The 25,480-nt window shown below is 44.6% G+C and overlaps 1 protein-coding gene across 5 annotated transcripts in view; it reads left to right on the top strand.

Moving 5' to 3' along the window:
• Window positions 1-24,750, top strand: part of MYO9A (myosin IXA) — a 451,053-nt gene extending 426,303 nt beyond the window's left edge. For 4 of the 5 annotated variants that reach the window (XM_032791130.2, XM_032791129.2, XM_032791131.2 and 1 more), the window contains 11 exons: window positions 529-640; window positions 3,515-3,576; window positions 6,501-6,693; window positions 8,179-8,307; window positions 9,517-9,622; window positions 10,725-10,856; window positions 12,390-12,513; window positions 13,868-13,921; window positions 19,525-19,727; window positions 21,557-21,699; window positions 22,120-24,750. In XM_032791130.2, the coding sequence (XP_032647021.1) occupies window positions 529-640; window positions 3,515-3,576; window positions 6,501-6,693; window positions 8,179-8,307; window positions 9,517-9,622; window positions 10,725-10,856; window positions 12,390-12,513; window positions 13,868-13,921; window positions 19,525-19,727; window positions 21,557-21,699; window positions 22,120-22,595 (1,734 nt within the window). In that variant the 3' untranslated portion in view covers window positions 22,596-24,750. The remainder of the gene's footprint in view (window positions 1-528; window positions 641-3,514; window positions 3,577-6,500; window positions 6,694-8,178; window positions 8,308-9,516; window positions 9,623-10,724; window positions 10,857-12,389; window positions 12,514-13,867; window positions 13,922-19,524; window positions 19,728-21,556; window positions 21,700-22,119) is intronic. The other variant, XM_032791128.2, reaches the window with a different exon arrangement.
• Window positions 24,751-25,480: the final 730 nt, after the last annotated feature.

Genomic DNA, 25,480 nt, shown 5'->3' with positions numbered 1-25,480 from the left:
AATGCTGATTTCAGAGTCCAAATACAGTTTTCTGATGTCCATTCAGGTTGCTAATGTTTGAAGATTGGACTCATCAAAGTAAAAAGAGCCAGGAACAAGGAGATATTTCCAAATTGGTGCTCTGGTAACACACTTAAATCATTAGAGTTTCAGTCTCGCAGCTTGACATGTCACCAAAACTCAAGGGAAATATTTCCTTGTTCACTCTGTCTCTGCAGCTCATTATACACCAATTTGTGTATCAGTTTTATTTTATTCAGGCACAGACTTAGGCAGCTAGTTGTGAAAGATCTACAAGTAAATTGCTTCAGAAAAGAAAATGCAAATAATACACTGACTCAGACAGAAACACACATCTCTTTTGGGAGATTCTGTGGTGAAGGTCTGTCCTGAATTCATTCCTAACGAAGCTGTGGCTGTTGAAATGCTCCAAGTGCTGACAGTTAATTCACCCATTCTGCAGCAGGCTGTGCATCCAGCTCTCTGTCACATGAGCCACTGAATTGTCAATCTTGTACTTTGTCCTAGGTGGAAGAGCATAATGGTCACATCTTTAAGGCAACTCAGTACAGCATCCCCACATACTGCGAGTACTGCTCCTCCTTGATCTGGATAATGGACAGGGCTTCTGTTTGTAAATGTAAGCATGGACTGTTCTGCTTATCTTGTGTTCTTTTCCTGGTGATACCTATTGTGCTCCTAAGGATCCCCTGTATATTTTCCTCTTCCTTTCGATGACATCCTGAGGCCATGAGAACAGGGGACCCATCTAGGGTGCTCCCGAAATCAGCCAGTAAGGTCACTGTACAGCACACAATGCAGAAGGGAGACACCAGCTGTGGGAATTGTGTGTGGGCATCTCACACAAAATTGCAAATCCACTGCTGGCTCTTGAAGCTAGTCATGTAGCGGTTAATTTGATCTTTATAAAGGCAGTGAAAGGAGTAAGAAAAGTATTAGCAGGGAAGAATACTAAGCTACAGTTACATAGTCTCGGCACATGGGAAACGTGGTCCTTTTCAGTCTGTAGAATTTCTGTTGCCCTGATATGCCTGACACCAATTAATCCAGTTTAGAGTATTGAAATTGGAGTCAGTTGGACCTTTGTGGGTATGAGAAAAAGTTCAGAGAACTGAGGGTTTTGTCCATTGTTTTAATTTTTCTGATGGCTCTAAAAAGTGAGTGTGGCTTTTGGATGGGAGAGGAAGGGCTGAAGTACTGTTGTCATGGTATTTTAGTACAAAATTGGATACAGGGAGAACTGAAATCAGATGATATTTCCAACCCAGTCAAACAGATCCAAATCTAATAATTTAGAGTAGCTTCAGAGAACCATCTAAACTTGTGGAATATCTTCTGAACCAATCCTCCAAACCTGGGAATTGCGCCAAAAAACATTAACTATTGTACCTTTTAAAAATAAAGGCTTTGATTGTCATTTATTAGGGCTGTGAATGCAAATAAGGTATTTCTGGGCCCAAGTGGTATGTTGAGTGCAGAAGTGGCCATTTGTGAATGCATATTATGTGTATTGCTGGCATCTAGTGTTGTGAATTATACCTTTGGGATACACACAGTTCGTTACTAGGCTGAGGCACACGAATTCAAGACTCTCTGAGTGTTCCAAAACAGACCAAAGTTTTATTGCGCAATTCGCCACACCACTTGAATGTGGTGGGCCTCTGCTAATCAGGAGCTGACCCAGATTTTAGGTTTTGAGGAACCTATATACCTTTTAGCAATGCATGTATTCCTCGTGCACTGTATCCCCCCAGCCAATAAGCAAGTCATTTATTTATCTTTAACCTATTACACTTGACTATGCCCAGCATGTTAGCTATTAAACGAATAGTTATGTCGAGACTTTTCCATATTAGGTTGTTGCTAACAGTTAAGTCTTTTACCTGTTTTTGTAGTTTTACCCTTGTGGTTTTACCCTCCTGTCTCAACACAGCCTTTGTGATCTTTCTGAGACGTGCTGTGCCCTACATACAGAACAGAGAGACTTACAAGATGGAGTCACTTAGGTTAACTGCTCTCAACACTAGCTGTAAAAATCAGGTCCAAAATATCAAGCAGAAGGCTGTAAAATGTGCAAAACACCAAATCCTTGCACAAAGTTAGCTAATTAACTTGTATTGTGGCTTTACTAACTGTGACATTTTGAGTCCACTCAGTCCAATAAGGGATTCTGTCACTGCTTGCCCTGTATCTTTGGGAGCCTTTGTATAGAAAATCCCCAGACTGAAAGATGAAATAGTAATGGGACAGCAAACATATACAAGTTACATGGAAAATAAATGGAAAGATGCAACCTCGGGCTGCACATTTTCATATCAGATAAAATCCCTTTTTCAAATAAGAGGTACCTATTGCTTTAAAACAGTTTCCCAGCTATAGGAAGGATCCAGTGTTTGTGGACAACCTCCTGCCTTGAGACAACTATCTCTCAAGTTCTGGATGATCTTCAGTTCAAACCACTTCCACTTGAAAAGGATTTGCAGTTTGTTTTTTCAGTCAGTATAGATATTCAAATTAGGGAAAACTCCCCCCTTTCTGTAGAATGGGGTTTTCCTTTCAGTTTCAAGTTGTTCCCATTTGCTTTGATGGTTCCCCATTGTTTTTTCCTGGGCTGGACAATGTCTAGATCAGGGTATGGGCAAACTTTTTGTCAAGAAGGCCACATCTGGGTGGGGAAATTGCATGCAGGGCCATAACTATAGGGCCGGGGCAGGGGGTTGGGGTGCGGTGTGCAGGAAGGGGCTCAGGGCAAGGGGTTGGGGCAGAGGGGATGTGGGGGGTGTACGAGGGATCAGGGAAGGAGTTGGGGTGCAGGAGGGGGCCCAGGGCAGGGCGTTGGGTGCGTGCTCCGGCCTGATGTCCCTTACCTGGAACAGCTCCAGGGTGGCAGTGGCGCACACCGAGGCCACAGCAGGCTGCCCTCGCCTGGGGGTACCTCCCCCAAAGCTCCCATTGGCCACGGTTCCCCGTTCCTGGCCAATGGGAGCTGCGGGGGGCGGTGCCTGCAGGCAAGGGCAGCACACGAAGCCCTCTGCCTCACTCCCTAAGGGGTCGCAGGGACATGGTGCCAGCTGCTTCCGGGAGTAGCACGTGGCCCGCAGCCGGTGGGGCGTATTTTGCCCACCCGGTCTAGGTGCTGGAAGCCAGTCTCATATGTCTGCGGAAGTAGCTCCTCTTTGCCTGATTGCTTCGCTGTCTTGTTGTGAGGTGATGCTGAAGTACAGTTACAATTTTGTATATATACACTCCTCCTTCATAACCATAACCTGTACACATAGCTCAGAATGACTATTCAGTGCGTTACAAGCTTTCATAAAAGATCTTACGTGATGCACTCTTACAGTAGAATAACAGAATGCAGTCACTTGGTTTAACTGTTTCTTTTTGCTGGGTTAAACCTTTTGTCCCTTTGGGTGTCTGGAGTCTGATTATTACACAAACATGCCAGGAGATACTGTAAAGTGCTAAGTATAATTTTTTCTCATTGTTACAGTATGTAAGTATGCTTGTCACAAGAAGTGCTGTCTTAAAACCACAACCAAGTGCTCCAAAAAGGTAAGACTAGGTCTTTTAAATACCTTTTCCTCTCCTGTGAGCATAGCTTTAATTAGGGATTTTAAGGAGTGTTTACAGGTACAATAGTGGAATTATACTAGCTGGAAACTGGGTTGCATTCCTGTGCATGTGTGCCAACTGCAGAGGTGAGCTCACTCCTCAAGGAGGGTGGAGAGCTAAATGCTTTTTTGTACCACCTGTCACTCCACTCATCTGCTCCAAGGCCTTAAATATTCTCGCCAGCAGGAGAAGCCTGCCTCATTTTACAGCATTTATGGGATTTCAGAGTAGAGAAATGAGTAAATGTAATTTACACCACATGTCATGGTATATATAGTACCAGGTACCTAGTCAAGGCCGAGGGTATCTAGTATTACTTGTATTTCCTGACCTGTGGTGGTGGTTTTTCTTTTCCATTGTAGATCTTGTTACATTTTTATAGCAATTAACTTGTGTTATCCTAGATACTCCAGCAGCCAGTGAAGTCCCCTAGTACTCACTTAATAAAACCTTGCATGTTCTCTTAGCTGTTATTTACCAGGCAATCAGGATGTATAGTCAACAGGGAATAAATTCAGCAGGTTATTAGAGATACCAGTGAACCATTAAACTATTATCTTTTCATTTTCTCCTGTGTTTATTGCACTCAGTAAGTAACTGGTATGGCTCCTGGTAATGTATGAGGAGAATAGCATGGGCAAAGCTTTATAAGCTTCCAAAGTGTAAGTCCCAGAGGGCAACATAGTTCAACTTTTCCCTGTGTGTCACTAGAGATCCTCTTTGTTAAAGCTTGGAAGAACATTTGAATGTATTTGCTTTAACATCATTTTTCAGCCATCCCCCACTCCCTACCCTGACCATGCATGTACTGAGTCTCTGCAGTGTATTTGAGGGAGCTGGATCCATGATGACAGACAAATAGCAGCCCGTGATACTCTTACAGGGATAAATGCATCTCTCTGGTGTTTCCAAGAGAATGGAGTTGCTTTACATGGTTAAGCATTTTGTATCCTTATGATCTCAGACCTGAACCTGTGTGTTTTATGCTAATATGAAGGAGAACTGATATCTTTGCTACATGCCATCTCCCTCCCCTTCTGCTCAGGAAAACAAAAAGTTTATCCTAATGCTGTTGGTTCACCAAACCAGGCATACTGCTTTGGCCACAATTCAGTGGCACACAGCCAGAAATGTAGCAAACAGGAAATGAAAGAATTCAGTCCAAGAAAACTCTGCTAAAATAAAATAACTACTTGGTGTGAATTCATTTCCTGAGCTCTAGTGAAGTGACATTAATGTATTCTCCAAGTTCATCTTTAAAAATCTTGCTTGCTAATGCCCAGGAAAATTTGGAGTCTGAAAAATAAATACCAGTCCAAGGTACTGATCAGAAATGGTTAGATCATTTGTTAATTTGTTGATGCTGGATGGATTCAGGCTGCCAAGGATTACATTTTCCCAGTGCATGAGCTGAGAGGGTTGGTGCCATTTGGTATATTTTGAGAAGGTGCCCTTTATCCAAAAGGTAACAGCAGATTTCCTAGTTGTTTTTTAACTTTATGCAGAACCTGGTAACTTTTCATTTAGGCTTATGATGGAACTAATAGAGCATCAAGCTTATCTTAGCAGTGTATTTGCTTTGATGGACCTTGTAGTGTGCACTAATTCATTTTATGCCAATGTTGGCAGTTGAACACAGTGACAGCAAAATTTAGAGTTTTTGTTATAGCACTTGATGTTAGCTATAGGAACAGCCCAATCCTGGCACTAAAAGATTAAGAGATGATAGTACAATAGCTTGTGAATTTTACACGAGATCAAAACCAGTTGCTGTCACCATTTCTTCCTGGTGTGTTCTTGCATGGAGGTCTATCCAGTGTGGAAACCTCCCCTGGACATTCCCCTCGTGTTGTTTTCATTTGTGCCGTGGTAACAGTGAATGAGAAGAAGCAGACATGGAAGAGTGGCACTGATCAGAGGTCTAACCAAGCCGCACACCTACTTTCTCATTCATTGTTCTGGTTGGATCACTACCCATGCTGGGTTTGAACATACAGTCCATATGTTCAAAGCCTCCTAAGTGGATCTGTGCATTACTGTGTGAAAAGTTTTTCTCAGTCTTTTGACTTTATCCAGCCAGAATCTCTCATTCAGCTCGAATGTGATCTAATTGTTTGCTGAATGTTGAGTCTCTAAAGTGCAGTTCCAGTCAGGAAAGTGACTCTGTAAAAATAGAGAATGTCAGTGTCTTTTACTGATTCTCTTTCTCTTTCAATGGCTTCTATGTCACACTTGCTCAAAACCATTTTTTTAACTGTCAGCACTGTAAGTTCATCTAGGGATCTCAGAATCAAGCCCAAGTGTGTTCTCCTTCATGTATCATCACCAGGCAATTTTGTCAGTGAGGCATGAAGCAGACTAGAATATAGCTTACTGTCGCACAGCTGTATTTGTTCTACAGTAAAAATGTCAGTACATGAAGCAAATAATGACTCTGAAGACCCAAGGAGAGTACCAGTGGGCCATTTTACAGAGCCATTTTTCTGACCACAGCCCTGTTGCAAGCCTTAACTATGAACATTTGTTGGTCTTTGTAGCAATGTGCAGTGCTGCAGACATAGCAGAGTGAACACAGGGATAGCTACAATGACCGAGAAAGCCCATAGGAAAGATTGGATTTGCAGGGCAGTGTACAGGCCTTTCCTCTCTTCCTTTGTGCTCAGTTAGATTTACTAGATTAATTTGCAAATAATCCAGTTAACTTTGTTTAAAAATGTGAACTGCATCTTGAACGACAGTCAAATTGCATTTCGTACATTGAGAGGTTCAGTCCCAAGACATCCCTACATTTACCGCGCTGTGAGCAGCATTGCATTGAGACCTTTGAAAAGGAATTAAGAAATCAATCTCTTTCTCCACATCAGTATGATCCCGAGCTTTCGTCACGGCAGTTTGGGGTTGAGCTCTCCCGACTGACCAATGAGGAGCGAGCGGTGCCACTGGTGGTGGAGAAGCTCATAAACTACATTGAAATGCATGGATTGTACACCGAGGGCATTTACAGGAAGTCAGGCTCAACCAATAAGATAAAGGAGCTCCGACAGGGTCTTGACACAGGTAAGTTAAAAAAGAGAGAGTCTCAGAGGGGGAGCAAAAGGGACAGCTGAGAACCTCTGTGAACAGGGAATTCATGTCATCTAAATGGGGCCAAAGCAAAGGAACCCTTTTCCCTTCCCCCACCATAGACTCTGGCTTTTGGTACCATGAAACTACAGACATTTCTCTAATACCAGACTTCACCAGAAGTCTGCGCTGTGTTAGAGCCCTCCCGTCTTGTGGAACTGTTTAATTCTTTCTTGTTTTATTCCTCCTCTTGTGCACAAATGTGCAAAAAAAAATCATAAAAAGAAATCGGGAAAAAAAGCTACATTAGCCAGGCTTCATATTTATCAACATCACCTAGACTTCCAAAGTGTTTTACAAACTCTCTCTAAAGACTTTCACCCCTGGAAAACTGGCTCCTTTCACTACAAGAGTTTTAACATGGTCATATTAAAAAAGCAGGTGCCAAGGTTATGCTGTTGTGCACTGTGTGATCTGAGGGTGCTACAGTATTGATACCTGTTTTTCTATGCAGTGTTGTTGTAGCTCTGCCCACTGTAGAAGAGCCTGAGACATAAACCCTTGTATCAGAGGCCTGAGGGCTGGGCTAAAGTAGTGGTCAAAACTTTGCTGATATAAAACAAAATCAGGCTGTGAGCTAGAGGCAGACCCTGCTCACAGAATCTGGCAAGAATAGGGCTGATATTGCAGAAACACACATTGCTGAGTGCTAAGCACAAAACACACACACAAACACGTTCCAGAAGGGTGGTACCAGAACACCCCATACCAAGAATGTACAAACACATTCCCCAAAGATAACAGGAACCAACTGACCCCACCTAAAGATATGGTCAGGATGACAATGTGATGGATAGAAATGTACAAGGTGGTGGCTTTTGACATCAGAGGATGTCAACTATCAGAGGAGCAATACATAACTTGTTTGTGTCTGTGTATAAAAATGTATCTCAGGGGCAGTGTCTTTTCTAGCCTAGGGAGGAACAGAAAGTTCCACTGTTCGCTGAGCTGATCCATTGTTATGGGTATACATGTATTAGTGTGGGATACTAGTACTGTGCTTCATCGACAATAAACCTGGCTGGGTGCCTTCATACCTTAACAGATCTTGTGGTCATTGGGCGGTTCATTCGAGGTCTGCCATGCCAGTTGTCTGTGCCAGGCTGGGGTGGCACACAGAGGGAACACACACAGGCAGCCGAATGTCTGACCACACCCATGATAGTAGAAAGACAGTGAGTGAGGTAATAGCTGCTATTGGACTGACTTCTGTCGGCAAGAGACAAGCTTTCGAGCTACACAGAGTTCTTCCTCAGGACCTCTCTCACACACAGAAGTTGGTCCAACAGCAGTGGTTAGGTAATAGCCAGTGCTAGTACTGACATGAAAACACTGGCTCGTTTACTGGATCAAAACTGATCATTTGCTTTTTCTTTGGTTTCTTTTTCATTCCCTCCACTCACTTGCCTCGGTGAACAGATATTGACAACGTAAATCTAGATGACTACAATATTCATGTCATTGCCAGCGTGTTCAAACAGTGGCTGAGAGATTTGCCGAATCCTCTCATGACCTTCGAACTCTACGAGGAATTTCTGCGAGCTATGGGTAAGCAAGGTCCATACAAATCCTATGCAATCACACACAAAACCCAAGATGGGGAAGGAACAGTTAGCTGCAGGTACCAAACCCAGTTTCTGCTTGCCCAGAACGAGCAGTCTTTTTACTTTAGTTTTATCATCACCATTGTCATGACAAGCAGCAAGCAAGTAGATTGTGTGCTTGTACGATTTACAAGCACCAATTATATGGAGTGTTTGAGTCCAAAAAGTCATTTTGGTGATCTGTCATCTTCTGTGGCGTAACTGGCAAGACAGTGCTGGAGCCTCTCCCACCTGCCTCCCTCTTAGAGCGTTTTCCCACTGCCGGGGTCTTCCTCTGCAGCAGGGGAAGACTCCATCGGGGGTGACGACACTGCTAAAAATAGCAGTGTAGGTGGGAGGAATGACTTAACATTTAGAGAGCCGTGTAGGTGGTGCTTAATTTGTGCCAAGGCTTGCCAGGGCTGAGCTCTGGCACATCTCCTCCAACAGCTCTCTGCTGCTGAAGCCTTTCCTTGCAGCCTCCCCCTGCCAGAGCCTTTCACTGACATGTAGGTACGCACTGCAGTGTGTGGACACAGCCTGGTTTTCACTGTGCCATGTAGCCACAGACAGCACTGTGGCACAAACTAATCCCTTACACTGTTATAGTAGTCAAAGCCTTTGCCGTTCATAGCCCTGGTACCACTGGGCTTGCCGTGTGAAAGTTTAAAAAAAAAAAAAAAAAAAAGCTTGAGCCCCAGCACCTCTTTTCATTACAGATTAAGCAGTGTGTGTAGGGTATATCCCCACAGCCTTCATGCATTTCTTTACTTACCTAAGCAGTGCCTCACCATCTACATTGCTATTTCTGCCCATGTTAGGGTGGTATGTAGCATATGATTTTGATGGTGAGCAGAGCAGAGTGTGCAGCATAGACGTGCCCCAGGAGACATTGTTATTATTCAGCTCTGAACTCTTTTGGAATCTGTTTAAAAGAAATCAGTGTCTTATGCTCATGTTTTTTGCATAGGATATTGCTACCCGAGGGACCTGCAAAGGGGGCCTGCTTGTATAGGCAGGGAGAGGAGGGAGCTGTCATCCCTGTCTCTGTGCGCTCGCCTCCTGCCCAGCTCCCCTGTACTGGGCCATTCACACTACCTTCACAAGTAAAGATGGCAGAAGACACCATGGGGAAGTTGCCTGTAATATATGTAACTATGTGTGCTCTCTCCAGGCCTGCAGGAGAGGAAGGAGACCATCCGAGGCGTGTACTCTGTCATTGATCAGCTCTCTCGCACCCACCTCAGTACCCTGGAACGCCTCATCTTTCACCTTGTGAGGTAATGGCAGACCACAGCATGGGATCATCATACTGCAGCCACTCTTTCTCTTCTCCTTCCTAACTAGGGGCCTGATTCTGATACACTTACTCCCCATGAGTACCACCATACTCCATGAGTAATTCCACTGGAACAAGGTACTGTTCTCCGTGAGTAAGAGTACCTGAACATGGGCCTATGTGATCCAAGTACTTTTGTCGGGAAAAAGGGGAATGAAACTTCACAAGGGAGTGCTTTAAATTCTGAAATGGCTTTAACCCTCTGGACCCAGGAGCTCTTTTTCCAGACAATGCTTTCATTGACAGCTAATGCCAATAATGTTCTTCTTTTTATATATAAGTTCCCTTTTGTAATAGCAACACATGTTTCAGACTTGCTGAGAAGACAACCACTGTAGGTCTCAGCTGGTTACAAACACATGGTTCCATGCCATAGGCCTAACCCACTGAGGGGTGCAGTAAGATTGCAGTGGATCACAGTACTGCCACATGTTGCACCCTTTAGTTTGAACATTGAGGGTCTAAGGATCATGTGTGATGCTGTTGCATGAGCTTAGACATATCTATTTCAGGCTGTAGTCACTGTGTTACAATCTGCGAAGTTTCCTGCCATCTACATGCATTTAGACACATCTGTGCTCTGTTTCTAAGGCATAGCTTAATGATGGCTAAGTGAGTTGCTTGCTACTGTAATAAATATGCACTGTATCTATTCCTTTTTGGAAAATAGGTTAAGTAGGTCCAAATAAAAGATTTCCTAAAGAGCATCATGGCATGTTGCATGGTTCACTCAGTATCCATTGTCTTACCTTTTTGCCCTTCTCTGGTATAATATTTTCATCCTTGTAGAGTTTCCTGTTGGTCTAGTTCCTTACCAGATATAACAAATTGAAGCTCTTCACTTCAAAGCTATATAATGTTGTGGAAAATCTTCCCCTGGCAATGACCTCCAGATCTCCTGTGTATATGCAGCTCTCCTCTCCCTGCCCTGCTCGGAATTTGTATTTCATCCTCTTTCTGTTTCTCTACAGGGGTATTTCCTGCCAGTGTTAGGTGAATTGGAGCTACCTTTAACCCTTGCTGCTTTGTTGTTTATTGTTTAGGATTGCCCTACAGGAAGAGACCAATCGAATGTCAGCTAATGCCCTGGCCATTGTGTTTGCTCCCTGTATTCTCCGCTGTCCTGACACAACTGACCCACTGCAGAGCGTTCAGGACATCAGTAAAACAACCACGTAAGAATATAGCATTACAACTTCCAGAGTAAATCCTGTAATGAGGTCATGTCAGGACAGTCAAATGATCTCTGAGTAATGCACTTTAATGTGCTCTAGAAGGACAGCTACAAACACATCACTGGTTTGCAAATGAATTGCCTTAATGAAATACTGTCTATTCCATCAGTAACTAGCAGCTGCTAAAGTTAAACCTTTTAAAATCTGCAGGACTGGATAACCTGCACCTAGGAGTTTTTAAAGAACAGGACAGTGAGCTCTCTCAGCCATTGATGCTGATATTTAACAAATCCTGGATTAATGGGGAAGTTCCAGAGGACTGTACAAAAAGCTAATGTGCCAGGTATCGAAAAAGGATTAACAGGATGATCTGGGTAACTATAGGCCAGTTAGCTCAATATCAGTCCCAGGCAAAATCATGGGAAAGTTGACGTGGAATGTAATCAGTAAAGAATTGAAGGATGGCAGTGTAATTAGTGCCAGTCAACACAGTTTTTTATGGAAAATAGGTCTTGTCAAAATTGATTGGATGCCAGGTTTGGTTGGCAGAGGTAACCACATTGACATCGTAGACTTAGATTCCAGTCGGGTCATCCTGATTAAAAAATTAACACTATACAAATTCAGTGCAGCAAATATTAAATGGATTGAAAATTGGCTAATTGATATCTCCAAAGTAATTGTAAATAGGGAATCATCATCCAATGGGTGGGAAGGGTTTATAATGTAGCCCCACAGGGATGTTTTTTTACTTCAACTGGAGTTTTAAGAATAAACATGTTAGATTGTGAGAAGCTCAGATAATAGGGCACTGGGGGTTAGATAAGTACCTAGGATGGATAGTGGATGCAGGAATCATTTGATGAAATTCTATGCAGGAGACCAGACTACATGAACCTGCCTGGCCTTCAAATCTCTCCTAGAAGCAATTCTTCTGCCTACAGATGTGAAAATTACTTTGAATCGCTCTTCTAAAGGTTCCTTGTAAGAAGAAGTCTCTTTGTAACTTGACTCATATACGCCGCCTTGTATCATTACTGCTCTAAAAGGATTTGTTCCAGAAAACAGTACTGATGGTATTAAACAAAATATCTGCCCCAGACAATCACTGTCATTGCCCTGCGACTGCCTGTCCAGCTTGGATGCAAACAAGCACAAGTGTGTGTGTCTGCAAATAGATATAGCTAGATAGCGCAGAGTATCAGAAATGGCCATTCTTTCAGCCTTTCATTTGAGCATGCTGTGCTTTCCTAACCTTGGTGAGTATTTTCCTTTCCAGGGGAGGACCTGTTTCCCTGATGGAGCCCTGGGGGAGCCCTCCCTTTATTCCTCTAGTTTAGCTCCCCTGCCTACCACCATTTGGGGCATTTCAACCACACTGTTTGTTTCCAGCCCACGAAGCAGGAGAATTGGCGCACACGTCCCTTCCCCTCTCTGGCATTGTAGGGCTCTAGTACTTAGGTGGCATGGCCAGCTCAAACACAGCCAGAGTTTTATCCTCCCATTTTACCACTTTCTTTTTCCTTTTTGCAGCTGTGTGGAGTTGATTGTCATAGAGCAGATGAATAAATACAGGGCTCGTCTCAAGGACATCAACAGCCTGGAGTTTGCTGAAAACAAAGCAAAAAGCAGGCTGTCTTTGATCCGCAGATCAATGGTAAGATTCAGCGGGGCGTGGGGGGGGGGGGTGAGCTGGTAGTATGTTCTGTTCCTGTGTCAGGAAAAAATGGAGCAGACCTTTCCTTTGTTTTAGGAGGACAGGTTTCTCCAGCCATGTCATTGATCATAACTTCCTTTTTTTACACAAAATTCAAAGGACAATCTTGTGTCCATGCAGCTATTGCGTATTTGCATAGTTTATTCCATGTGTTTGCTGTAACTGAGAAGAATGTGCGTGGTACTAAATTGAAAGTCAGAGAATAATTTGGTACTGATAAGCCAGTCCCGTTCTTTCCTCTCCTTTTCACTCAGACTAATCTCCCCTAATCTTCTGCCTATTTCAATCTCCCTAGCCTCTTACACCTCCCAAAGCATCATATCCAGGGCCAACAGAGAGACTGAACCTCAGCCCTGCACTTGGCTCCCTGCATTTCCTGAGCCACACATTTATATCAAAGGAGATGGGAATGGTGCCTGTCAAGAGTTCTAAAGGAAAGTGCCACAGAAACGTGGTCTCTGGATTTCACAGGCTCATTTGTACATTTTGGGGATATATTTTGCAAATTTGGACTAATTTATCCTGTGTTAATCAACTCTTTGTTGGCTCTGTTTATGACCTCCTCACTCCTGCACTCAAGTCCCCTAATCCCACAGTGGCCTGCTGTCTGGTACTGCCCACTGTGTTAAAACCCCTCACTTGTTTCCCTCCCACATAATGTCAGGGGGAATCTGGAGCGAAGCTGCCCTTAACGAAGCCCTTGCTTTGACTCCCTGTGTGCAAGTCACTTCATTAGTACTGCCTTCAGCAGCGAGGACTGAACTGAGCTGCCTATAAAGGGTCACTTTCTTTTCCCCCACTGCCTTTCTGAGAGTTTGGAATATCAGTTCATTTAGCTTTCACATACCCAACTGGGTAGATGAATGAGAGGCAGAGTCTGGGAATTGAATCGACCTGTGTCCCCCTTTGCTGTAAGCCGAACAAGCAACAGGCTGTCTTCTGCTGTGTTCAGCTCATAGAATGAGAAAGAATGGCTGATTTGTCACAGGACAGTCAACCCAGGTCTGTGCTGCTGAAAGGAAGAGCAGGCTCTCCATTTATAAAGACCCAGTATCCTCCTGTGGCATGTCCTATCAGAAATCCTGCTTTGTGAATTGCAGCCAATGCTAAATCTGCTCCAAACAGGCGCTTCAACAGCTATTTTGCAAAGCTTGTGACTCAGCTGTGCGTTGTTGCTGATGCTGCAGAGAGCTGACTCACTCATGACATTAAAAGACTCTAGAAGTTCTTTTAAGGGGCAATGGCATGTGCACTCTAACCTTCTGCTTTCCTTTTCATGTCCTCTCTAATCCAGAAACCTGTACTAATTGCAGTTAGATTTATGAGCATAACCCGCAATTCAATCCCGGTATGTATTAATTGCATCACACTCCATGACAGCTGCATCCCATCATTGTGTGTAACCCTCCACTCATTCAAGCACCGTGCCACAGGCCCTTGTTTGATTCTGCCCATTCATTCCTGTGCAGGACCCACCCCAGTGACTGACTTTTCATTTCTCTCTCAGTAGGGAGAACCCTAAGGTCCCTCTCTCCTGGAGGAGGTGCTAGAGCAGCAGTAGGAACTGATGCCCAATGGTGGTTGAAATAGCCCTCAGCAACTGCAGTTGGTTACTGCAATCCACTGGTCCGCTTCTCCAAAGACTGCTCTTGTACTCTGTCTCTGTGCACTCTCCTAGTCACGCCATTGGTCCCGCATGCTGCTCTTTGGAGGGGTGATTTGACCTGGCAAATCACACAAACCTTTTCAGAGAGGTTGGAGGGTCAGCACTAACAAATAAAAATAGCTGGGGAGTCCTCATCACTTAGCCAACAGAGGCCTCTGTTTGCTGCAGAGTTCTCTCCTGAGTCTCTAATTAACCCTGCTTCAGTCAGCTTTGCCATTGTTGCCCCTTCTATTGTGTTCCTGCTAGTTCTGTTCTGTTCTTCCCTCCCTTCTGTTTTCATCCAAGCCCTTCTTTTTCCTTCTCTTTCCTTCCTCACGCCTCTTCCTTTACTCATGTGTGTCTGTTTATACACAGTACCCCTCCGAGGTGTTCCAGCTGCTTCAGTTCTGCCACCATTTCACACCACAGTGGATGGATGCCCCCCAGATACCTGCCCCAGCTAATGCAGCATGGCTGAAGCAGGGTAGTGCAGTGCTAGGAGCAGTCTAGGAAAACTAAGCAGGAAAAGAGGCCCCACTTTTCCTCTTGCCCCTCCCTTCACCAGATGCACCGTGATGTGCAGAACTTGGCGCTTCCAACCTTCAGCTTTTAATTTATGGATCTAATTGATGGATCTTGTATTTTTTCCTCACTCCTGCTACAGTCTATAGCCCATCAGAAGCAGCTACTGCCTGCCTCTGGCTTGGCAGGTTGGTCACGTTGTGATGGATGAGGAGAGCAGTCTTTGCAACCGTACTTTAATGTGAAAGATAACACACCTGTTTACTCGCAGCCACAGTATCTCCACGCCCTTTTACATACTTAGCAGTGCCAAGCATTTGGGGACTGATTAGAAGATTAGAATCTGAGCTATGCTGCCTTTAATTTCTTGTGTTGGTCAATGTATTCTGCAATTCCTTCATTCATGTTTGTGTCTGTGCTGCAGCATTCTCATTAAGGGTCTGTCTGTAGGAGCCTGTGTTGTGCTATGCATCTTTAAAACACGCACACATTAAAGAGCAGCTGTGTCCTTTGCCTTTCTCAGATGGGTCCAGCAAAGTGCTAGATTGATTCAGGTGAATAACAGCGGCATTATGCCAAGGCACGCTTATGTTGACTACAAAGCTTTTAGCTTTTGACTTTCTCCATCAGTAGCATTAATGTACATGATATAGTTAAAGTAACTTTTACCCTAGAGCATCTGTTCCAGAAAGGCATTCCACTCTTGTTTTGAAGACATCAAATGCTGGAAAATTTACCACATCCCTCGGTTTGTTCCAATGGTTAAGCACCCTCACTGTTTTTTTTTTAAAAAAAAAAAGCCTTATGGCGTGGATGGAATATGGGTCATGGGTGACTACTGGTACTATTGCTACCTTTGCAAATGGGGACAAGTGGTGATGCTTTATCTTCAGAATCGAGGTGATGTGATGCCCCGATGGTAGTTGAGCCTCTCCTGGAGGCTAACCTTGGAACAACATTGGCCCCAACCATAGAGCAGGTTGCTCTGCTGCTAGAGAATATCATAGAATCCATGGAAATGTGGGGCTAGATGGAACTTCAAGAGGTCATCTCCCCACGCTGACCGATGTTTGTCCAAACTGTTCTTAAGAACCCCCAATTTCAGGGATTCCACAACCTCCCTAGCTAACCTGTGCCAGTGCTTAACCATCCTTAAAGCTGGAAATTCTAATATCTTACCTCAGTCTCCCTCGTTGCTGACTAAGGCCTGGGGTACGCTAGCCGAGGGGGGTGGGGTTTCGAACTAAGATATGCAACTTCAGCTACATGAGTAGCTTAGCTGAAGTCGAAGTATCTTAGTTCGACTTACCTGGCCTTCCTCATGGCGGCGAGTCAACTAGCACGGCTCCCCCGTCGACACCACTTACTCCTCCTGCCAAGGTGGAGTATGGGCGTCGATTAGTGGATCAATTTATCACATCCAGACGAGACGCGATAAATCAATCCCCGATAGTTGAACACTACCTGCTGATGCGGTGGACAGTATAGACATAGCCTAAGTCAATAACTTCTTGTCCGAGCCCCAGTTGACATGGAGAACAATTGATCATTGTCTCATTATAACAACCAAGACTGTTATCTTCCCTCTCAGCCTTCTCTTCTATAGACTAAACATGTCCAACCTTTCATCACAGGTCATGTTTTCTAAACCTCTTACCATTTTTCTAGCTCTCTGGAATCTCTCCAATTTGTCCATAAGTTTCCTAAAGTGTGGTCCTCAGAACTGGACACAATACTCTAGATGAGGACTCCCCAGTGATGAGTAGATTGGAATAGTCACTTCCCATGTCTTAGAAATGACACATACAACAAAATGCCCCAATCTGACATCCAGCTCAAAAGAGAAGGGGGGAATAAAGAGTCTGCAAAATCCCATCTGGATCTGCTCAGTCTATCCCCAAAATACATACTGAGCAGCAGAAAGTGCAGTGAATAGGGAAAGGTGCTGGGATTGTGATTGGGGCACCAGATTCTGTAGATTCAGGAATCATTAAGTGGGACAAAGCAGTATCTGAAGTTCTAGCAGTACAATTTGCATTGACATGAATGAGATTTGAGCAACTCAAAGCCTGTGCAGCCAGGGCCGGCTCTAGCTTTTTTGCTGCTCCAAGCACACACAAAAAAAAAAAAAAAAAGGGTGGCCGGACTGCTGAAGCAAAAGCAAAAAAATGGCAGCTGCAGGGAGCGTGTGGAGGGCGGTCAAGGCGGCTCACGGTGTGAAAGGCAGCACTCGCCCACTCCCTCCCCCTGTGGGCAGCCAGGCGCTGCAGCCCACTCGCAGCCGGGTGAGAGGGGCTCCCTCCTCCGGCTTTGGGGTGCCTCTCCCAGGGGCTGCAGGAGGTGCAGGCTCAGCCACTCCTTTAAAGGCGGCTCAGCCGGGCCGGGCTCAGAGCGGCGCGGGGGGCGGAGGCTGGTGCAGGCAGCGGAGAGTGGTGCAACCTGGGGAGCCTGGCGGCATGGTGAGCGGCAGGGATCGCTAGTTCCTGCCCCACCCCGGCTGGGATCCATGCCCCTGCAGGGTTGGGCTGGGACTGGCAAAGCGTGGGGAGCCGGCCGGGGGCTCCAGAGCTGCGGACCAGGCTGCCAAAAAAAAAAACAAAAACCCAAGGCAAGGCGGTCGGAATGTCCTGCCCCAAGATTAGCCGGAATGCCGCTCCTTACAATGTGCCGGCCCTGTGTGCAGCACGTAGGAAAAAATACCTCTCTCTACATTCTCGTTCAAAACAGTCTGGTTTTTTGCTTTCAGAGCAAAAGGGAGGAACCATTACAAAGAGACTTAGAGCAAAATCTGTTTAGTTTATCAAGAAGATCAATAGGTGACTTGATTGTATAATTATATTTAGGGGGAGAAAAATCCTAGGAATTGAAGGGCTCTTCAATCTGGCAGAGAAAGGCAGAACAAGAAACAATGACCAGAAGCTGAAGTCAGACAAATTCAAATTAGAAATAAGGCATATTTTTGCTAACAGTAAGAGTGATTAACCATTGGAACAAACTACCAAGGGATATGTTAAATTCTCCAGCATTTGATGTCTTCAAACCAAGACTAGGGTGTCTTTCAGGAAGAGAGGCTCTAGAGAAACACATGTTACTGGACTCAATACATGGATAAGTGGATGAAACGTAATGTCTTGTGTTATACAGAAGGTCAGACTAAATGATCTAATGATTTCTTCTTCCATAAAACTCTCTGAATCCAAAGAGTGAAATGCAAAGTGTTTCTCATAATGGTAAAAGTTCCCATATTCATGTAGAACTGAGAGGAGATTAGTTTCTTCATTATATCTTATGTCCAAAGAAACCTGTTATTTCTCTGTCCCCATGAGGCAAACCGAGGCATCTGGTACTAGGAAAGGTAAAATATAGCCCAGCTCTACGTACAATATCTTTGTTACTCTTTTTTCCTAATTCCTTTTCAATGGATTGGAGTTCCAGTCCTGGTAGGGAAAGAAACCACTGGTTCACATGAGTCATGCATGCAAAATTGCAGCATCTTCCATATATGGGGTGTGAAGATTGGCACAGTAATTCCCACTCTAATGGAAGACACCAAACATACCATAGTAACATTTATGATACCATAGGAATTAACGGAACATTGCAGTTAGTGTTCTAATATTGAAAGGGGGGATATCTATATACTGGGCTGCTGATCAAGTTGTAGTTAATATAATGAGCCAGCAGCTGTAATGTGCGTTACAGTGCACTGAGTGAGTCTGTGAATATCGGAAGATACCGAGCTTGGTCACTAGGTTGGGCTTTCCAAAGAAACTAAGTTGATGTAGGAATACAGGTCTCATTCCTCCCAAAAATTACAGCAAGGGAGAATCCTCTTACATAACTAGCTGGCAGTTTTCAAACTGTTATAAGTTGAAATAATAGAGCCTCTGCTTACTTCACATCAGAATAGTTACCCAGTCAGCTGGAGTTGTACACTGTTTGATCAGCAGTCTAATAGTTATTCATAGCTCTGAAGGATGCTTAGACATTTTCTCTTGAACAGTTTCTCTGCTCTGCCATCTTTCCCCTCACCTTGTTTCACACAGTGGCACCTCTGCCTCCTCATTCCCTTTCCCTGATATTGGAAGCTACTGTGTGCTTTAACTGGCCTCTCTGCTTACTTTATTATTGGACCTCTCATTTCCACAGACAGTATGAGGACTTAAAGTGCAGCCATGGTTTTGTAGCTGGCTTTTCCACTTAGCATCATTTGAGCTCCCTAGTGTGTGTTGTCAATGGAGAGCAACTCTTCAGCCCGCTAAGCTGAATGTTCACATTGGAAAGTGTTATCCGTATCGTTTTGTGTGCATAGTGGAATTGTTTTTTTGCAAAGAATGGGATGGTTTAGGACTGTGCATGCCAACGTTTTGTGTGCAATGTTCAGGATGTTCTCACCGCGAGCCAGCATTGTGATTTGGCAGACTGAAGGCTTCCCGTCTTACAGCCTGGGCTTGCAAAAATACATTCTGTTGTGTCTTTAATTGACTTTGGAAGTCCAATGTGCATGTCTCTAAAAAGTTTCATCTGTCCTTTTCTGAATACACAAAACATTTATGCCCCCCCAGCTAGCCTGCTGTGAGCTTTGAGGTGTCCTTGACTGTCATGCATTGTAACTGGGTGTTGTGGATTGTGTACATATGCTAAGCACCTGTTGCTGAAGTTGTTTCCTCCATTCTGGTGATAAAGGGGGGAAGAAATACTGTCAGTCTAAAATGTACCATGAGATGCCTGCAAGGTTTGGCAATAATGGCATAAAGTTTGTTGATATGGGTTTTTACCTTCAGGGCAAAGGACGTCTAAGGCGTGGAACTTTCCCAAGTCCAACATCTCCTGTTTCAGTGCGATTACCCTCCGTGTCTGATGTTTCTGAGGAGACCGTGAGTAGTGAGGAGGCAATGGAGATGGATGTCACTGATCAGCAGCAGGCAGCTATGCAGCAAGAGGAGAGGGTGCTGACTGAGCAGATCGAGAGCTTGCAGAAGGAAAAGTGAGTCACAAGGAATGGAGGGATGGAAGGGCTCAGTGCTCCAGAGGTGGACAATTAATGTTGGGAATCTGAAATCTTAAATTCAGATCCTCTTAGAGCCACAGGTGAACACAAATTTGGTCCTGCTCTGATAGCGGTTGAAAAATGTTCTCCACTTCACAACATTTTGTATGATTAGCAATGCCTGCACATCAGGGTGAGGTGCATCAGCAGTACCATGTGGGGACCCAAAACTGAAGCCAAGTGGTGTTGCAGGTTGGGATTGAGGTGCATTTGTGCTGAAGGGTAGGGGTGCATTTGTGCGGAATTGCAGGTCAAGATCGAGGCACGTTGCCAGAAAAAGAGTTTTAGAACTGGTATGGAATAGAGCAGGGATCGGCAACCTTACAGAAGTGCTGTGCCGAGTTTTCATTCATTCACTCTCATTTAAGGTTTCGTGTGCCGGTAATATATTAACGTTCTTAGAAGGTCTCTTTCTATAAGTCTATCATATATAATTAAACTATTGTTGTATGTAAAGTAAATAAGGTTTTTAAAATGATTAAGCAGCTTCATTTAAAATTAAATGAAATGCAGAGCCCTCTGCACCAGTGGCCAGGACCCAGGCAGTGTGAGTGCCACTGAAAATCAGCTCGCGTGCTGCCTTCGGCACCCATGCCATAGGTTGCCTCTCCCTGGAATAGAGACTATATGGATGTCAGTTAGCAATGGGGAAAGGTGATGTGTCCATGCTGATCATTAGAAGATCACCAGTGGTTCCTTTCGTTGAATGTGAAGTATTGTTGAACTGACTGGAATTGGCAGTGTAGCCCTTGGTTTCATTCCTTTCTATGCAAGAGAAGCCAGAGGCTAATGCTGAGTAAATGCTCTTCTTCCTGAAGAGCCCTGACATACAGTTCTGTCAGGATTCCATCCGGTCACCCTTCCTGTCCGATGTGTGTGGGGAGCCACTAGGGGACATGGTGAAACATTCTGAGCTGCGGCATCAGTCTGCTGCTGACACTCAGTTTTCTGATTCCTTCTCCTTTAATGGAGATTCTACAGCCTCGTTACTGCTGCTGTCTGACTGATCGGGATCCGAGTGAAAGACAGCCCAGATGCAGTGGGAGAGATGCTAGCTCGCAGACAGCAGCACTCAGAGTAATGATCATAGACTTTGTCTACATCAGCTGTTGAGGGTATACAGCGCTTCTCCCTTGCTAACCTGGCTCTCCAGTCTTCGGGCCTTGTTAGATGCATCACAGCTCCTGGTTTCCTTAGGTGGCCTATGCGCCTCCATGGCTGGCTAGGGGTCTGAGATTGATCTTCTCTAATGTGGACCTTGTAGGGCTCATCCTTGCCTTTGTCACCCCCAAGCCAGACTGCTGTCCTGTGCTCTGTCCAGGCCTGGTGAGCACAGAACACCTGCGTTGAATTCTGTGCTGTCTTTTTGTTCACCTCAACAATGGTGCAGTTCAAGGTGCTGGTGATGACCATTAAAGCACTGGTCTGGGGATGAGATGGCTGAGAAGCTGCCCCTTGCCAGACTTCCAGCCACAGCACTTGGATTGGCTGGGATGTTCTTCTGATGGTTCCTCTAGTAGAAGCCTCCATGACCACTGGTGGACTGATTCCAGTGTAGACTCCAGCTCTGACATTTGCACTTTCCTCCCAGTGTGATACCCCAATATCTGCGTTTGGTTCTGAACGTTGCTTGTTGTTGTGTTTGTTTGCACGGCCTCCCTCGAGCTCTCCAGCCAGTGCCCTTCTATGGCTCCCTGCTTACACAGCACTGGTTTACTTCCTCTCCACCTTTGTCCTGGTTCACTGACTAGGGTTATTTTCTGCAGGGAGGAGCTGACTTTTGAGATGCTTGCACTGGAGCCCCGAGCCTCTGATGACGAAACCCTCGAGTCTGAAGCTTCCATTGGCACTGCGGATAGCTCAGAAAATTTGAACTTTGACTCTGAAGGGGCTATGTCTGATCGATCGGGTAATCACAGTCCTCTTCTGACAGGTTTGCTTGGGAGGCGGCATTCCCTGCCTGGGACACCCTCCATCTTCACCCCAGAGGGAGCATAGTCTGTTGATTAAAACACAGGCCTGAGAGGCAGGTTCTAGACCTAGCTTTGCTACTGACTTGTGAATGGACTTCAGCAAATCACGTAATCATTTTGTGCCTGCAGTTGTGTCAGCCCCCTGGTTATCCCAGACACCGTGGGTAACCATTTCACATGTTAACCTGTAGGCACCATGGGTGGGTCACTTCTCTTTTCCAGTTTAATCGCATATGTTCCCCCTGACATGCCCAGCAAATTCACTGTCAGATCGTAAGAGTTACATGGAAATGCATTACTGTATATGCAGCCTTGTGTGTATCTGTTCTCATTTCCCTCCCCTCTCTTTCTATCAGAGAGAAGTTTAGCACTTAGTTCGCTGAGGCCTGTCAAGATTGAATCCACAAGCAGGTTGCGAAGGCAACTGAGGAAGCAGCAAGACTCTCTGGACTCAGTGGATTCTTCGGTTTCTTCTCCGTCTTCATCCTCCTCATCCTGCTTACCTCACATGACTAGGAAACGATTCCAAATGTACTCCAAGTCGCCCTTCTATCGAGTAGTTGCTCCTGGCAATATCACTGAGCAGAGGCTGGGACTTGAAGGGTTACCAGGGCAGCTTAGGGGTCTGGATGACAGGCCCCAGTTCACCAGCAGAGGGACGTTCAGCCCTGAGAAAGGCAAACAGAAACTGAAGAATGTGAAAAACTCACCCCAGAAAACCAAAGAGCTCCCAGAGGGGGCAGCTGGGGCAGGCCGGAAAAGAAACACTGAAGCAGACTGCAGCAGCACCCAGCAGCTGGTGCTTTTTGGGAACAATGAGTTCATGGTGTGAACCAGTTGCCCAAAATCTCCTCATTGCTGCAGACGAGTGATAGCATCTCACCTTTGGTATCTTCCCCCTCATCATCACCGCCGCCACCACCACCATTGTAGAGTTACTGCCAGCTGCCCATGCAAAGCATTTATTCACTAATTGCTTGGGCTTCCAACCTTGCATTGCCAGTGCTACAGGGAGCAGAAGACTAACTCTTAACAAAAGCCTGTTGGGGACAGTTTCAGCAGTGGCCTTAGCTCTTTTTAATATTTTGGAACTCAAAACCTGCCAGGTTTTTCTGACTGGGGACTCAGAACAAAAGAAAATAGATTGGGGCAAGAATTGCTAGTGAGCTCTGTTATACTTCCCGTCAGCCCCTGGCTTTCTCTTTCTGAGCAGAGGAAATGGGGAGAGGGAAAATCAAGCCACCAGGTAATGCCAACAGGATCTTGGAGTTTGGGGAGCTGGTCCACGCCTGTCTTGACCTTGATGTGAAAGCTGCAGACTGTGTGTTTGTGCTGGGATGAAGCATAAACTCCTCCTTACAAGGAACCACAGCAAAGAGTAGACCAAGCCCTTTGTTCAGAGCCATTTATAATGCACTCCATGTTGTTGTCAGGTGATAATAAAAAGCTATCATTTCCATTCAAGCAATCAGAGCATGTCTCAAAACTCCCACCACACAGACCTGCAATGAAAAGAGAGTGATTTTTATTTTTGTTGTTGTTGATATGTCAGGAAAACTAATGCCAGTTTCACTCCTGGTTAGTTCAAGCCAAATACTTGTGCCGAATTTTCAATAGCCATAACTAATCCTGTGATCGAGGCACAAAGAAGCATTTCTAAAAAACAAAGGAGCCTTTAGAAATATAAACCTAAAACATTATGACCACATCACAACCCTGAAGTGCTGCCTACTTGTATACACTGACCAAGTAAACAATGGTTAACAGTCCCAGTGAAGAACAGGAACTTCTCAGCCAAGCAGCAAACTCATGCAGACAAAACAGCACTATTTTAATTGCAGTGTTAAATCAAAAGGAAATGCATGGAAAAGTGTTAAGGAAAATTTTCCCAAAGTAATCTGTTTTTAAAATGTGACCTTAACCAACTTTCTCCCCTTTTCTCAGATCATCAGTATTAAAAGCAAAAAGAAAAAAAATCAAGGACTACTTTTTGTTAATATTCTGGTTACTGAAGTTCACTGTATATATATTTTAAAGGTTTTTATCCCCCCCCCCCGTAGATGGAACATTTTTGCCAGGAAAAGAAAGGGAGAAGTGAGGGAAGGTAGAATAGCCCCTAAGATTATTGCAGGGAAAGAAATGGCACCATTTTTCACCATAGTGCATCACCATTCACCATGTCTCAGCTCACTGAACATTTTGTGAGATTAACAACCTGCCTAAACTGCTTAGAACACGTGAGAAGCTGATGCATGTGCACCTCTCACTGTAAATGTGACACCTTTTGTCAAGGCAAGTATGTGACAAAGTATTTTTAAAAAGTTCTCACTAGATCTCTTTAGAGTAAGACGAGTAGTGTCATTCTGTCAGATCAAGGCTAGATTTGTTATTCATGATGTCATCCTGTGACTTGCCACCAGCACAGATGTTGCTGTAACACTTTTAAAAAGCAGATTTGTAGGAATCTAATTATTAAGCTTAGTGGCAGTAGTCCAGGAGGTCACTTAGTGACTTGGAACTTTATGGGGATGTCCCTACATGTTAGTCTGCATCCACAGTCACATGGACGAAGACCAGCAATCCCAAAGTATCATTCAGAGAAATTACAGATGCCAGGCCATTTCCCTAAGCAGCCAGGAATTTGCTGATGCTGAGACGAGGAGTTGATTAGAAGGGGCTTCAGGACCTTAGTTAGAATAATTAGCTGAATAACTGCTGGATTGGACGTGCCAGTTAACCTGCTAGTTCTGTCCTGGGTAATGTTCTGAAGCCAAATGTGGTTGTAACCTTGATCCTCCTAATCAGAAATAGCAGCACTGGTTTGTGTGCCTGACCTTTCTCTCTCTAGCATCCAAGAGTAATGGGAAAAGATATTTGCATTTCATAATATTGCTGGATAATGGTTTTGTTATTTTACCTCCATAATATGGAACTAGAAGTATGATGCAACTCCCAGTAACCCCTTCCCTTGCCTCCCTTCAGTAGCGTTCCGGTACAGAGCCAAGTCTGCATCCTGGCTTCACAACAGTATATCTCAGTTCCGAAAGGGCCCTTCCTGAACTTGCAGCTGCTGTGGACATTGTACACCTGGTTTCGTACGTGGGTGAGCACCCTGGGGATGAGCCAGTCTGCTGGAGTTGCCTGGAATAGTAGTAGATTTAATGATGCCTTCCTCTCAGACTTCACTGGTGGGGAGCAATACTTCAGCATGTTCCTCGGCTGGCTGAACCTGCATTTCTTTAGAGGGATTTTTTTATTTATTTTTTTTGCAGTGAAAAAAATGTAATTTAGGCCACTTTTACCAGAGTGGTGATGACATGGAGCAGGGACAGGGATTTACAGTTCCTGCTTTGACCTCTGTGGATTTAATTATGTCAAACTCTTTAGTTCTAAAGTTGCTAATTTAATAGGTCGCTAGCCATTTTACAGATCAACCAAGAAACCCCTGGCAAGGTGGGTGGTGGTTATGAAGGTGGAAAGTAACTAAGGAAACGCTACAGGGCACCCAGACCCTTCAGAAGCCAATTATATGATTACCCCAAAAATGCATATGAAGTGGATAGAATATACTGTTGTTTCAAGTGGAATTAAATGAACTGATGCCATACAGAGTAATACATTTTAACTTTAAAAGTAAAGTTGTAAACATGAATACAGACCAGCTAACTACCGATTTTGCAACTAGAACTTAGTTAATCATTCTGATGGCGCACAAGC

The sequence above is a fragment of the Chelonoidis abingdonii genome, chromosome 9 (genome assembly GCF_003597395.2).
Source record: "Chelonoidis abingdonii isolate Lonesome George chromosome 9, CheloAbing_2.0, whole genome shotgun sequence".
Taxonomy (NCBI): Eukaryota; Metazoa; Chordata; order Testudines; family Testudinidae; genus Chelonoidis; species Chelonoidis abingdonii.
This window is presented reverse-complemented; position numbering and strand designations above follow the sequence as displayed.